The following is a 13,924-nucleotide window of genomic DNA, read 5'->3' on the forward strand; positions in this document are numbered from 1 at the left end:
TTGTTCAGGACCACTATATCATATCAGTAACTCGCAGAGGCCTACATCGATTGGCAATGGCATGACCAAAATGTTCTTAATTTCCAGTTTCTGTTTCTGGTTTAACAAATAATAACCCCTCATCTAGACGCATCCTAGGGGTTAAATTGCAATATTATACATTCTATTCAATACCTGTAGTACAATTTCAATGCCTTTATCCAGTAATTGATCTAGACCGTCCATTTTAATATTTATTTATCCAACGACTACTATTCAACTGTACCATGGTGGAGCAGTTTTCAACTGCCCCACCGAAGCCAACACCCTTAAAGAGCAGTATTTTTTTTTTCTTATTTGAAAGGAGAATTCCCATAAAGATTTTGCTGAAGTACTCAATGTCATATTGTCAATTCATGTTGAATTTTCTTCAACACTGCATGTAAAGTGTAAACAGAAATAATTCACTACTGTGTATATAATTCAGTTTCTCAATTTACATTTAAAACCACATTTGCCTTTGATGCAAACTATTATTAAGATGATTGCTTTAGAAAATAAGTAATACACACAAGAAAAAAATTCAATTAGTAAATATTTTCTTAAAAATGAATTATTATTACTAATATGTCGTAGTTAAACTCAATGCAGATTCAAGTTTAAACTAAACATGTCAAGATTCTACTTCCCGAACGAAAGATTCAACCTAACTAATAAATCAAATAAGTAAAATCACATTTGTGTTTGTTACACTAAAAGGAAAGCTAGATTTGAGTATGGCACAAGTTGAAATAATCCTTGTTCCCGAACAGTGGTAAAGACAAAAGAAAGTTTATTATTCGACGAAAAAGAAGAAAGAAGGAAAGTGAAATAGGTAGCATCTTTTTCTTTCTAAACGGAATATGTTCCTCCCAAAACCAAACCCTAGAACAGGATAGTGCAGTGAAACGCATGATTGAGTAGTATTGACTCATCAACATTCAACAACGCTGTCTGTCCACCACCACTGCCAGCAACGGGTGGCCCCTGTAATCCCACAGTTCCAAGTACCACTACCAGTCATTTCAACCGGTGGCTTTCAACAAGTTCTCGACACGTGTCGGTCACTTAGGTTTCCAGTCAGCGCACACACACGCCCCTTCACCTTTTCTGGTTCGTTCGTTCGTTGTTGTTCTTGTTCCCTTTTCCTTCGCCCCCAAACTTTTTGGCGAAAAACATTATTATTTTATTAACATTATTATCGAAATTGACTCCTCCCTCTGAAAATTCCACCTTCTCTCTTTCACAGTGTGACTGTCACCACCAATAGTTTGGAATCGAATCGAAACCCTAGCAACCTTCCGCCGCCGCCACCGCCGCCGTTTGCAGCGGCATGAACCTCTTTTGTAAGATTGATTGATTCTCCTTTATCTTGTTTATTTTTTGTTTATTTAGTAACACTAACTTCATAGCCTCTTCATGTTATTCTCGACTCGCTAACGCGTTTTGTTTCAATTTATGGGGCGATTTGGAAAAAAATTCGTAGCTACCATCAAAATCTTAAACCTTCCATGTATTTCCCCCCCTTGTTATGCTTATATTCCGCGAAAGCTGATGTGGATTTTTTTTTGGAATTTTGTGATTTTTTGTTTTTGGTAGAGATTTGTTGTTTGTGTGTTTTTGAGTTGTTGTTCATTTCTGCTAAATTTTTTCGAGCATATTGTGAATTTCTGATTGTAAGCTTTCCCTGTAGGTTTCTCTCTTCTTATTGTGTGTTCTGAATTTTGTGTGCAAAACTGTTCATGTTAATGATTTCATATTTTTGTTTTTGCCATGGATTGTGAATATCTATCTAGGGAGCGCGTTTGAGTTTGCGACGCTTGACCGGGATCTGAAATTGGAAAGGCTTTCAGCTGGCTTGGGGCTAGTTGAGGGATAGTGCTGTTCTGTCTGTCACAGATGGGTGAAGATAACCGGCGGGTTGGTGGGTTTTCAGCTGGTCTGGCTTTGATATTGAACGGCGAGGACAGTAAGAAATGTTCGTCGAAAAATCGGCTTCTTTCTTGCTGTGATGATTTAGGTCAACAGTCTGTGGAGCGAACGCTTGAGTACGTTTTTGGCCTCCCCAACAGATCACTCAATTCATTGGCTGGTCCGGTGGACCGCGATTTTATTCGCTCCGTTATTAGGAAAGATTTCTCAAGATGTAATGCCGAATCAGGCGATTCTTCTACGGAAAGAGAAGGGATTTTTATTGGTAATAAAAATGGCAACGGGCCTGATGTTGTAGACCTTGAAGAATCTAGCATCTGCGGCGATCTTAAAATCATCAAGTCACCTTTTCTTATAGAGAGCTTGGCAATGTTCAGTAGTGCGAGGGCTAATACTTGTGTTTGGAAAGGAAAGTGGATGTATGAAGTTATGTTAGAAACATCTGGTATACAGCAGATTGGTTGGGCCACTCTTTCTTGCCCTTTCACTGACCATAAAGGTGTTGGCGATGCTGATGATTCATATGCTTATGATGGGAGACGAGTTAGCAAGTGGAACAAGGATGCAGAGACATATGGTCAGTCATGGGTTGTTGGTGATGTCATTGGATGTTGCATAGATTTAGATCGAGATGAAATACTATTCTTCAGGAATGGCAATCCACTTGGGGTGGCATTCCGAGGAATTCGAAAAATGGGTCCTGCTTTTGGTTATTATCCAGCAATTTCCCTCTCCCAGGGCGAAAGATGTGAACTGAACTTTGGGGCACGGCCCTTCAAGTACCCAGTTGAAGGCTACCTTCCTCTTCAGGCTCCTCCCTCCAAGAGCTACTTTTTGACACGATTGCTACAATGCTGGTCAAGGCTTTTGGACATGCATTCAGTAGAGCGAGCTGATCATTCTTTAGCTCAGAAATTGAGAAGAGTGAAGAAGTTTGTTTCATTGGAAGAAATTTTTCACCCTGCCTCTGATGCTATTTGTGAGGAATTGTTCTCTATAATTGAAGCAGATGCTGGGAACACAGAGTATATGGTTTGGGGTCCTTTGTTGTCCTTTATGTTTGAAGTTTTAGGATTTCATCCACCCCATGACTATTCAAGCTTGGATAAAGTAGTTGAAACACTACTACAATTTCAAGGATCACATTTCCTGTTTTACCACATGATAAATGCCCTTTCCTGTGGTTGTAAAGTAGCCCCGTTAGTCCTCACTGAATGTCCTTACTCTGGATCATATTCTCACCTTGCATTAGCATGTCATCTACTAAGACGAGAGGAACTAATGGTGCTTTGGTGGAAGTCACCAGATTTTGAATTTTTGTTTGAAGGCTTTCTGTCACAAAAGACTCCAAACAGGCAGGATCTTGACTCATTGATACCAACTGTTTGGTGGCCTGGTTCCTGTGAAGATGCATCTTATGAAGGTAACATGATGTTGACAACCACAGCTTTGTCTGAATCAATCAGTAAGGTAAATTCTTTTTCTCCTTGACCTAGCTGCATTTTAGGATTTAGGTAGTATATCTCAGTTGTGAATTCGATGTTGCTATTTAAACTTCGAAGGTGCAATGAGCAACCAATAACGCTGATAAGGTTTTCAACACAACGGTCACAATCAGTTGTTAATTTACGTGCTGAAAAATTATCTACGGCATTTTTATGGTTGATGGAATAGGACAGTATTACAAAGTAATTGGAGAATATTAGAAAGTGGATATAAAGTGTAACATGTAGTTTGTTCTACTTTTCTGTTTCTAGATGAAGGAATCATTATTATTACATAATTTTGCTAACGTATATTGCTTCATCTTGCTGTTGCTCCTACACTGTTCAATGCATGTAAGGCATGAGAGCACAGAAATAATGCTGGTACCTGTCTTTTATGTGTAAAGCTGAGTGCAACTTAGAGAAACTTAGTCAAGTTGACTGTTGAATATGTGATGCCAAATCTAATCAACTCTACTTTTTACTATATGACCGAATCATGTGATCTTATTAGTGAATCGGGAGTTCTGTTATTCCTTAAGATACAAGGTTGAGCAAAATTATTCTTTACTTTTTCTTCAGGTTGATTATTCTTGTTTATAATGAAGTCACTTTCACTTTCGTTTCATAATCTTCTCCATATTTCCATGTGTTCATAGTATGAGACTAGGTATTAGGGCTCAGATTTATTGTACAAAATAGTTTTTTTTTTTTCATTTGCTTAATACTTCCTCTCATTTTTATCATAGAAAAGGTGTGCTCATTAGTCATTATTTAACAGTATAATGCAAATGATAACATTGTTTCTATGAATTTCATGAACTACATTTGTTTCTTATTCAAGGGTAAAATTTGGTGAACCATTGTGCCCTTGGATGCTTCTTTCATACTTAATTTTTCTGAGTATACCTCTTCCACTTGTAGATTGAGGAGAAGCATAGGGACCTTTGTCGCTTAGTTATACAATTTATACCGCCTACAACACCTCCCCAATTACCTGGAGCCGTTTTCAGGACATTCTTACAAAGCCTTCTGCTGAAGAACAGAGGAGCAGAACGAAATGTCCCGCCACCTGGAGTTTCTAGTAACTCGGTTCTTGTTTCAATTTATACAGTTTTGCTCCATTTTCTATCTGAAGGATTTGCGTTGGGTGAAGTCTGTGGCTGGTTAAAGAGCTGCAAATCAGATGTTGGTTTCCTTCACAGAGGTGGTCAACGAAGTTTCCCCACACGCTTGTTTCTGAAAAATGATCCCCATAGAATTAATATTTCCCGGCTTGGGGGATCCTACACCCATTTATCAAAGATACACCCTATAGTTGAGCATGAAATGGAAGTGGTTGAATGGGATGAAGGTTGCATGGATAATGAAGAAACCAGAGTAACGCATTCGACCAGGCAGAAGCCGTGCTGTTGTTCTAGTTACGATTCTGATTTTACAAGAAACTTGAAGGTTCCAGCTAAATACCTGGCCAAAGGTTCTCGGGGCCATTGTAGCTCCATTCCAGAAAGACCTGCTCATGTTGCTGCCGAATGCAGTGATGAGGGTTTGAACGATGAAATAACAGATAAGCCTAGCTCCAGTGATCAATCTGAACCTGAGTACGGTTACCGCCAAGTGTACCATATGAAATCTGTATCAAGGGATACTAATATGTCTACAGCTACCCTTCAAGAAGAAGAGCTACTTGATGCTTTGTTGTGGTTGTATCATGTTGGTCTTGCTCCAAATTTTAAGCAGGTGAGATCACGTTGGCAAAATTTATTATGATTTATAAGATAGCAAGTTTTGATGGCAGGCAACTTGAATTTCTCTGAAATTTCTCAAAAGAGTGAGAGTGAAAAATGTAAGTAGTTGTGGTCGTATAAAAAGCTTATATATTTCAACCCCAATTCAAGACTAACTAATCGCACTCTGCTAAGGCTAATTTCTTCTTATTTTAGGTCAATGCTCATACAAAAAGTTATTCATAATGAATCTAGAACTAAGTTTCTGACTCGGTGTGTGATTCTATCAACACTTATGTTGTATTCAAAACAGCTTATAATTAAAATCTTACTAAGCTGAGAGATATTGTGAAAAAAGAAGAAATTTTTATTCAAATATTAATCAAAACCGAACTTGCATTTCAAGACTTAGCTCCAGTTGAATTACATTGAGCTTCCTTGAGGTTTTTAAATTACATTGACCTTCCTTGAGTTTTTTAACTTACACTCACATATCCTCTTGTTAAGAAATTACTGACTTTTCCCTTGTCTTCGGTTTTTCACCTGTCGGAGTGGTATATCTTGAAAGAATTTAAACAGGTTTGCTGTTTGATGAGAATTTGTAGCCGAATAGGTCAGTCAATGTAATTTCTGAAACAAGAGGGGAGTTAAGTAAAATTCATTAACCTGCAAGAATATCAAAGTAATATACTTATAATTCTTGTACAACTACTTATTATTGCCAATATGTGAGAAACAACGTTTGGCCATGTGCTATAAACAATTTTCTTTTACACTGTTACATCATTCTATAAATTTTTATGGAAAAATGATTATGGAAATCAATACACGAATATTTCATTGAACAATCTTTGGAAAATTTAAAATTTTAGGGAAAAGAGTATGTAACCACCCTGAACTTTGTGCCTTTTGCAAAGACACCTTGAGTTTATATTATATTCATCTTAATCCTTAAACTTTGTTTGTTTTATAGACCCTTCTGTTAACTTAAGTTACTAACTATTGGTTAGTAAATATAGATCTTTTAAAATTTCTAGGAAAATAGCATTCAACCACCTTACACTTTGTACTTTGTGCAAATGTAATTTTGAATAAGCCCTTCATTGTAATTAATCATTAGACTCTGACTATGAAAAGAGTGATGTATTTATGACATAGTATAAGTTTAAGGATTAATTGGTACACAATTAAAATTCAGGGCGCCTATTTACAAAAGGCATGGAGTTTAGGATGGCTGGACACTTTTTCCTAAAATTTATATGCATGATCCTAAGCCAGTAATAAGAGTTTAACTCTGGTTCCTTGATCTTTTTCTCTGCTTGTCCCCATTTTTCCTTGCTAAATATTTTAGAGTGCCTGTCCATTTAATTGATTCTGAATATTATTGAATTATACGGAAAAGATTGGAAAGAGAGATGAATGCTATTCTCTGTCTTTGCAGGCGTCATACTACATGACTCATCAGGCACAATCAATCTCCCTTTTAGAGGAAACAGATAAACAAATACGAGAACGATCTTGTGGCGAGAAATTGAAGCGTTTGAAAGAAGCTCGCAATGAATATAGAGAAGAGGTTATTGATTGTGTTAGGCATTGTTCTTGGTAAGATGTTCAAGTAGCGCTTAAGCTAATTTGTGTTGTCTGCTTATTTTCCATCATTGATTTTTGCTTTTCAACTGGCTTTTTACTTCTTCCAAATGGTATTAGTTTGAAATTTTCAGTAGTAGTGGTTTAGTATAGTTTATGTTCTCAACTCATTATTGTTGCCGAATTGATTGGATGCAATTTGATGACAACAGCTTGATTGTGTTTTTTATTTTAATTTTTAAATTTTTGGTGAGTTGCATTCTGGGTATGTTAAATGAAGCTCTCTGGGTGGTTAACTTAACAATAGTATTTACATTTTTTGTTCATTGGGCGGTACTTAGATTACTGAACTAAATTAAATCTAATAATGGAAAAAGATATTGTATATAGTTCAGAAGACTTGAAATATGGTTCATATTTTCAAAACTACAGGAAGAGTGTGATTTCCAAATATTTGTGTTTCATTTCTCTATGTCATATCTGTGTACACATTTCATAAATCTCATGGTATACCAAAGGTTTGAAGCTGTACTATATCATATGACTTGTAATAGTTGCTTTTTAGTTATAAATTTATTATAGCTATGTTTAGAGATCTATCCTTTAGATTTGGTTGCTACTTATGGATGAAATATCATTCTTAGATCCTCTTGTGTGTCTGTGAGTTCAGAATTTTGCTACTTATTGAACTTATCAGGTTCAGGGTTTATAGCAGCTACCTCTATTTTATATGAGGTCAACATGATAGGTATTTAAGACATTGTATTAGAGTATATTTCAGTGTCTTGTTTCAGACTGAGTTTTCTCGATGTTTCTCAAATACTAATATCCTTTTAAAAAGCCTTGCAATCATAATTCTTAATGACCAATGTTAGCAAAATCTATAGCAAAATCGCAAAATCCTAAGATTTTACGATTTTGCAGCACTGCTCCGATTCAAAACGCATGCAAAATCTTTTTTTGGTGGAATCCCGTAGAATCTTAGATTTTAATCGTAAAATCGTAAAATCCTATTGAATCTTACGATTCTAGTATTTTTTTAATTTTTGAAGTTGATTCCTAAAATTGGGGAAACTAGAGAGTTTTTTGACTTTGTGGAAAAAACAACCCACCACCCAGCATTTAGGGGATTTCGAAATTGAAGCTCTAATTGATTGTAGTTGCCAAATTTGAATGGTTAATTGACAAGAATTAATAACTGATTGTATATTTCGAAAAATCAACCTATGTGACCCAACCTTCATGCCTCTAATTGCCTATTTAATTCACTCATAGTAGAGTGAATTGAATCACGCATTCATGCTCTGTTTTCTGTAGTCTCTATCTAGGTCTCTTCCTCTTATGTTTTCTCTTCATTCTTCAACATCTTTGTTTTCCTTCATTCTTCAACGTCTCTGTTTCATCTTTTAATTTCATGTTCTAGTACTCTTATGATTTTGGATTGAGATTATGACTTGTATGGATGTTAATCTGATGAATTTTTATTCCAATTTTTGTTAAATGATGTGACTTACAAGATATCAATGCTATTTTTTTGTTTTTCTATTTATGGTAGAATCTAACGATTCAATTTACGATTATACGATTTTGAACCCCCTCTCCGATTCTACGTAGAATCTAGTTTTTCACAACATTGTTAATGACATTAAGATGCATATTACTGTTTACTGATTCTTTGTCTTTTTGGGTCATTTCTTGCCTTCCAGGTATCGCATCTCTCTATTATCTCGATGCAAACAGCGAGGAATGTATGCAATGTGCATGTGGGTTGCCCAGTTGTTACTGGTTCTGAGCAATATGGATTCAGTGTTCATCTACATCCCTGAATATTATCTGGAAGCATTGGTAAATAAGCATTTTCCCCTTGGTTTAGATTTAACTGCAGTTTTGACTCACTCACCTGCAGAGCTCAAAGTATCTTCACTACTTATCTGCTTCATTAAACTAGTTTCTTTTTCTTTTGTTGGGTGGGGGGGGGGGGGTCCTGTTACTTAGCCTGCCCCAATTAATTTGCTTAAGCTTAAGTGTGCTTTAACTCATATTACATTTTCTCAGCATTTGTTTCTTGAAAGAGCATTTCTTATGGAATAGTTTCTCTTGGCATTAATATTTTGTCGTTCGTACAGGTTGATTGCTTTCATGTGTTGCGGAAAAGTGATCCTCCATTTGTTCCTTCCACAATTTTGATCAAGCAAGGACTCACTTCATTTGTGCGTAACCTTTCCCATCTCTATTTTTTCATTCTTCATTTTTTATATTAGATTTTTGCTAGATGTAAGTGTACACTTAATATTGTGTGGAGAACTGTGGGCAGTTCTTTTTGGCCATTATCATATATTTTTCATTATGATATCTTCTAACCTATTTGCAACAACACAAACCTTATCTCACTAAGTGAGGCCTGACTATATGGATCACCTGACGTCATTGCACTCAATCAAAATCAAAATTTGTGGGATATTATTGACCATCAGGTTTCTTTTAACAATATTTTCCGATGTTATTTTTTGCCTCCCTTTATCCCTCTTCACAGTACTAAGAACCATGTTATCAACCATTCTCCCAGGTGCCTCCGAAGGTCTTCTTTGTACATGCCTGTACCACCTTAACCGATTTTCCGCCATCGTCTCCTCGATAGAGGCCACACATATATCTCCTCTTGTTCTATCATTGTTTATCTTGTCCTTTCCTTTCTAGTGAGACCACTCATCCATCTTAACATTCTCATTTCAGCTAGCCCAACTTTTTTCTCATGTTTTCCCATTAAAGACCAACATACGCTACCAGAGGGGATAGCATGACTTATAGCGGTTTGTTAAAACTTTCCTTTGTGCTTTGTAGGTACTTTGCGGTCACAGATAACTTATGTCATGATGCTTTTCTCCCACTTTAGCCACCCAACTTGAATTTTTTGTGTAACATCTTTGTCAATTTCCCCATTATTTTGCATAATAAATCCTCGGTACTTAATCTGTGAAACTTGTGGTATGATGTCGTTTCCAATTTTTACTTCCAACAAGTAATTTGCATCTCTAAATATATGTTCCATCAAGTGGAGGATTACAGGAATTTATTATTTTGCATATACTCAAAGTAATAGCTTAATATGGGACCCCGTCATTGATGTCTGTTATTGGGTAGATTTGGGGTAGTCTTGATGTCATCCAATTTAATGAGATCTGACTATAAGCCTTAGGGTGATCTGACTATAATCACATTCTTTATGATATCTATTCAGTTGAGCAGTAGCTTTGGGATAAGATTAAGTATTTGGCTTCTATTCCGTGTGTAGCAACCTTTTTAAAAGATTATCCCTTACATATATGTTGAGGTATTGGATAGCTTAATGAAGTTGATATCTATTGTTCATTTATGGTGCAGCATGCCTGATGCTTGTAATAACCCGTAGTAAGGGTGCTGAATGTTTCTATCATTGGTTCTAAGTTATGTTTTTTATATCTTTTTCACTAGGTCACTTTTGTAGTTACTCATTTCAACGATCCAAGGATATCAAGTGCAGATCTTAGGGATCTTCTTCTCCAGTCGATATCCGTCCTGGTGCAGTACAGAGAGTATTTGGCTGCTTTTGAGAGCAATGAAGCAGCCACCCAAAGGATGCCCAAAGCTTTATTATCAGCATTTGATAATAGATCTTGGATCCCAGTGATGAACATTCTCCTGCGATTATGCAAGGGTAGTGGTTTTAGTTTTTCAAAGACTGGAGAGTCATCTTCATCATCAGTTCTATTCCAAGTATGTAACATCCTCTTTTTGGTGAATAATTTTTGCTTGGATTGATTTCTCACCAGAGGTTTTTTCCCTTTGACTCTTGATACAATGTAGAGGTTGCTAAGAGAAGCTTGCATTAACGATGAAGGATTATTTTCATCTTTTCTAAACCGTCTATTTAATACACTTAGCTGGACCATGACTGAGTTCTCCGTTTCTGTTCGAGAAATGCAAGAAAAGTACCAGGTCTGTTTTTTCTGCCCTTTATTGGATTTCCATCTTGAATTACTTTCTCTCCTTATTCTTGTAGCTTTAAGTTAGTGTTCCGTAGCAATAATGCTACATAGGACCTGGATTTCAGTTTTTTTATGTACTCACTGTTATAGCTGATCTAATTTTCGAGTTATTCAAGTTTTATTTCCAAAACATCTGGCATGTTGTTTCGGTCAACATAGTGATTGTTGTCTTATTTAGAGTTTAGTTGGCTATTTTGATTTATCTGTGCTCTTCATTCCACAAATTGATTGTTGAAACACTTCTTCCACAGGTAATAGAGTTTCAGCAAAGGAAATGTTGTGTCATATTTGATCTTTCATGTAATCTTACAAGGATTCTGGAGTTCTACACTCGTGAGATTCCTCAAGCATTCTTGTCTGGTCCAGAAACAAACCTACGGAGGTTAACTGAATTGGTTGTATTTATCTTGAATCATATTACTTCTGCGGCTGATGCTGAGTTCTTTGACTTGTAAGTTCCTAGCCCGTGACTTAAACTCGAGCTTATAGAACACACACACATATTTGAAATTGTTGGTTATCCATCTGCCATATTTGGATATTGCTTCTGGAGAGACGCATAATCCAACCTTGTCACTATCCAATTTGACCCTTAATAAAGACTCCTTGAGATTTCCAAACCTATTCAAAATAGTTTTCCATCAATTGAGTTTTGATGAGAGGCTGCCCTTCTTTCTGTATTTTTTTCAGATCATTTAAACGGCATAACCAATCTTCGGAGAAAGTAAATCGAGGCATGATTTTGGCACCTCTTGTTGGGATCATGTTAAATTTATTGGATGCTACAAATTTGGCAGAAGATCCCGAGAACAATGATCTTTTGGATGTTTTTGCAAGCATGGAGTGTCCAGATACTGTTCATTATGGTTTTCAGTATCTTCTGGATTATAACTGGGTTAGTTGCTGTCCCTTAATTTATGTTATTGGTTCCTCTAAATATTTAGCATGCCAAAGCATTAAGAATGCCTTTGAATGCTGTTGTTTTTAATGTACTCTTTATCCAATTTTTTGAATTTATCCTGTTCATTAATTGCCTGCTTCCAACTTGCTGCTATTTATTGCTAAATTAGTAATAAACTCAACCATGAAAGTTCAACATTCATACCAAAACATGCTCAAGGAGATATCAGTTCTTAAAATAGTGGGATACATAGTCTCTGAATCTTATTGATCTTTCACCATATCACATCATGTTAGCAACTTGAACTTTTTATAAATAGTTTCTAATGAAAAGAGTGCTGTTGAAAAGTTAGCAGTTCTGCCCCATTACGTTTCTACTTTTCCGGTGATCTCTAAGTAGTTGGTATTACTTTGTTTAAGTGAGTCTTTACTCACTACTCACGTTTACCATCATTTTGCTCTTTCATTTTCCAGGATGGGTCTTGTCGCCGGGAAGCTTTTCTGGCAAAATACGAGCAGCTAGAGAATTTTCTCAGCCTCCTTACTTGCCGCATTGTGTCACGGCATGATAAAGTGGAAAGTGTAGGAGATACAGACCTAGAGGATAGCTTATGCTGCATATGTTATGCATGTGAAGCAGATGCCCAGATTGAACCATGTTCACATAGGTCTTGCTATGGCTGTATAACCAGACATCTTTTGAACTGCCAGAGATGTTTCTTTTGCAATGCTACAGTGACAGATGTGAGCAGAATATGTGAGAAGACAGGCTGAGGAGCCTCTATTTTGTGGTTGCTCGGTTCCTGGTGCACCTAAGCTGGTCCATAGCTGATTAGTTGCCTATTTTTGAACATGATATTTCAGAAATGACAACAAATGTTTAGGAAAGAAAACAGAAGGTTAAGATAGGGTGTAGTAAGATGGGTGGTGGGGTAGTTGCATAGGAGTTAATCTGTTCAAGGTGGTGAAGTGCTTCGTATGGGCCTGGATGTCGCTGCCATCGGTGAATTAAGAATTTTGTAGGATTTGTTAGAGGGTATTATGCTGTAAATATGCGATGTAAATGGCAAGCAAAGTTGTCGAAGTTTCTTTCTTTAAGCATGGCAACTCTTCATTATTCGCTAAATTAGCTTTGGAGGCCGTGATGTCCAACTCTGCAGTAGAACATGGTTAGATGTTTGGGGGATTAAATTTAAAAGGCTAGTACAGTTATGGTAAAAAAACCATTGACATATGTGAGTATGGAGATCTCACTGAAATCAGTGAGAATCGCATGGCTTTGTTCATCACATTAGAAATTATATAAATAAATTATATTTGTTAGGAGAGAAAGGCTTTTCAACTCAGATTACTTTTATTCTGTATTTCAGCATTTTGCAGTTCATCAATCAAAGTTTGTGGGGGTGTTTCGTCAGGCATTTTTTCTGGTTCAGGAACTTTGTCTCGGTGGTTGTCAGGAATTTGATTAGCAGAAATGTTCTTTTGTACGTTTTCACTGAATGCTGTAAATAATGTAGATGATTCAGTGACGTTGATCATATTCTTTTGTACTGTTAGCATCTATTTATTATTTTGATTTAGTCAATAAGAAGACACTATTTGCTCAACATGATGAAATGAAAAACCAATAGATACTTGGTTCAGGTGGCACATGATTCATTCTTCTGTCTTGTATATGAAAAACTCCATTGGGAGAGTTAGTCCATGTAAAATTTACTTTGCAGAGATACTTGTGTCACCCCCAAAAAAAGTATGATGAAACGAAATACCAGAACATTGTTTTTCATTCTAATTTGGACTCTCTTCATTTATTTTTTACTTTTTTAGAGAACTAAAGGAGTTTATTCAAAACGGAAAAAAAACCTCGGCTAGAAAGATACAGAAAACCAACAAAAATAGAAAGCCAACCTGCCCCAATATTTGGCTATGGATTATTTATATTTAAGTGTATAAAAAACTGATGATCCAAACTTCATATTGTGGTTCAAGCTTATGATTAAATAGAGAGACATAAGAGCAACAAATGTAGAGTATGTTTGGATTTCCATTGAACCCAAGATCCATGTTGAATTCAATGTGTTGAAATATTGTTGCTGAGATCAATGTTAAACTCAGTACAACAATTTCTAGCTTCTCCAATGTAAGTCGAAACATACACATGGTCAAACTCAATAATACACCTTTCATTCTATTAAAAAAAAAAAATAATAATAATACACCTTTCATTTCCCTTCTTTTTGTCAATCTCTTT

At 36.1% G+C, this 13,924-nt stretch overlaps 1 protein-coding gene across 3 annotated transcripts; it reads left to right on the forward strand.

Moving 5' to 3' along the window:
- Window positions 1-915: 915 nt before the first annotated feature.
- On the forward strand, window positions 916-13,323 carry LOC130711251 (E3 ubiquitin-protein ligase RKP). 3 transcript variants are annotated; one of them, XM_057560802.1, is made up of 12 exons: window positions 916-1,131; window positions 1,268-1,364; window positions 1,815-3,420; window positions 4,359-5,174; window positions 6,603-6,763; window positions 8,455-8,593; window positions 8,875-8,958; window positions 10,220-10,501; window positions 10,592-10,723; window positions 11,025-11,224; window positions 11,464-11,668; window positions 12,148-13,323. In XM_057560802.1, exons 3-12 carry the CDS (start codon window positions 1,918-1,920, stop codon window positions 12,445-12,447), a joined length of 3,822 nt encoding a protein of 1,273 aa, XP_057416785.1. In that variant the 5' UTR covers window positions 916-1,131; window positions 1,268-1,364; window positions 1,815-1,917; the 3' UTR covers window positions 12,448-13,323. The 3 variants fall into 3 exon arrangements, 2 of the variants coding, with proteins under 2 accessions (XP_057416785.1, XP_057416777.1); XR_009010635.1 differs by lacking the exon at window positions 916-1,131 and having other exon boundaries at window positions 1,155-1,364; window positions 12,148-12,908; window positions 13,044-13,323; XM_057560794.1 differs by lacking the exon at window positions 916-1,131 and having other exon boundaries at window positions 1,155-1,364.
- The last annotated feature ends 601 nt before the right edge of the window (window positions 13,324-13,924 follow it).

The sequence above is a fragment of the Lotus japonicus genome, chromosome 1 (genome assembly GCF_012489685.1).
Source record: "Lotus japonicus ecotype B-129 chromosome 1, LjGifu_v1.2".
Lineage (NCBI taxonomy): Eukaryota > Viridiplantae > Streptophyta > Magnoliopsida > Fabales > Fabaceae > Lotus > Lotus japonicus.

Coding starts and splice junctions, on each gene's coding strand:
- LOC130711251 (XM_057560802.1), top strand. CDS start 1,918: ATGGGTGAAGATAACCGGCGGGTTGGTGGGTTTTCAGCTGGTCTGGCT. Junction 8,594..8,874: donor AATATTATCTGGAAGCATTG/GTAAATAAGCAT, acceptor TCGTTCGTACAG/GTTGATTGCTTTCATGTGTT. Junction 8,959..10,219: donor AGCAAGGACTCACTTCATTT/GTGCGTAACCTT, acceptor CTTTTTCACTAG/GTCACTTTTGTAGTTACTCA.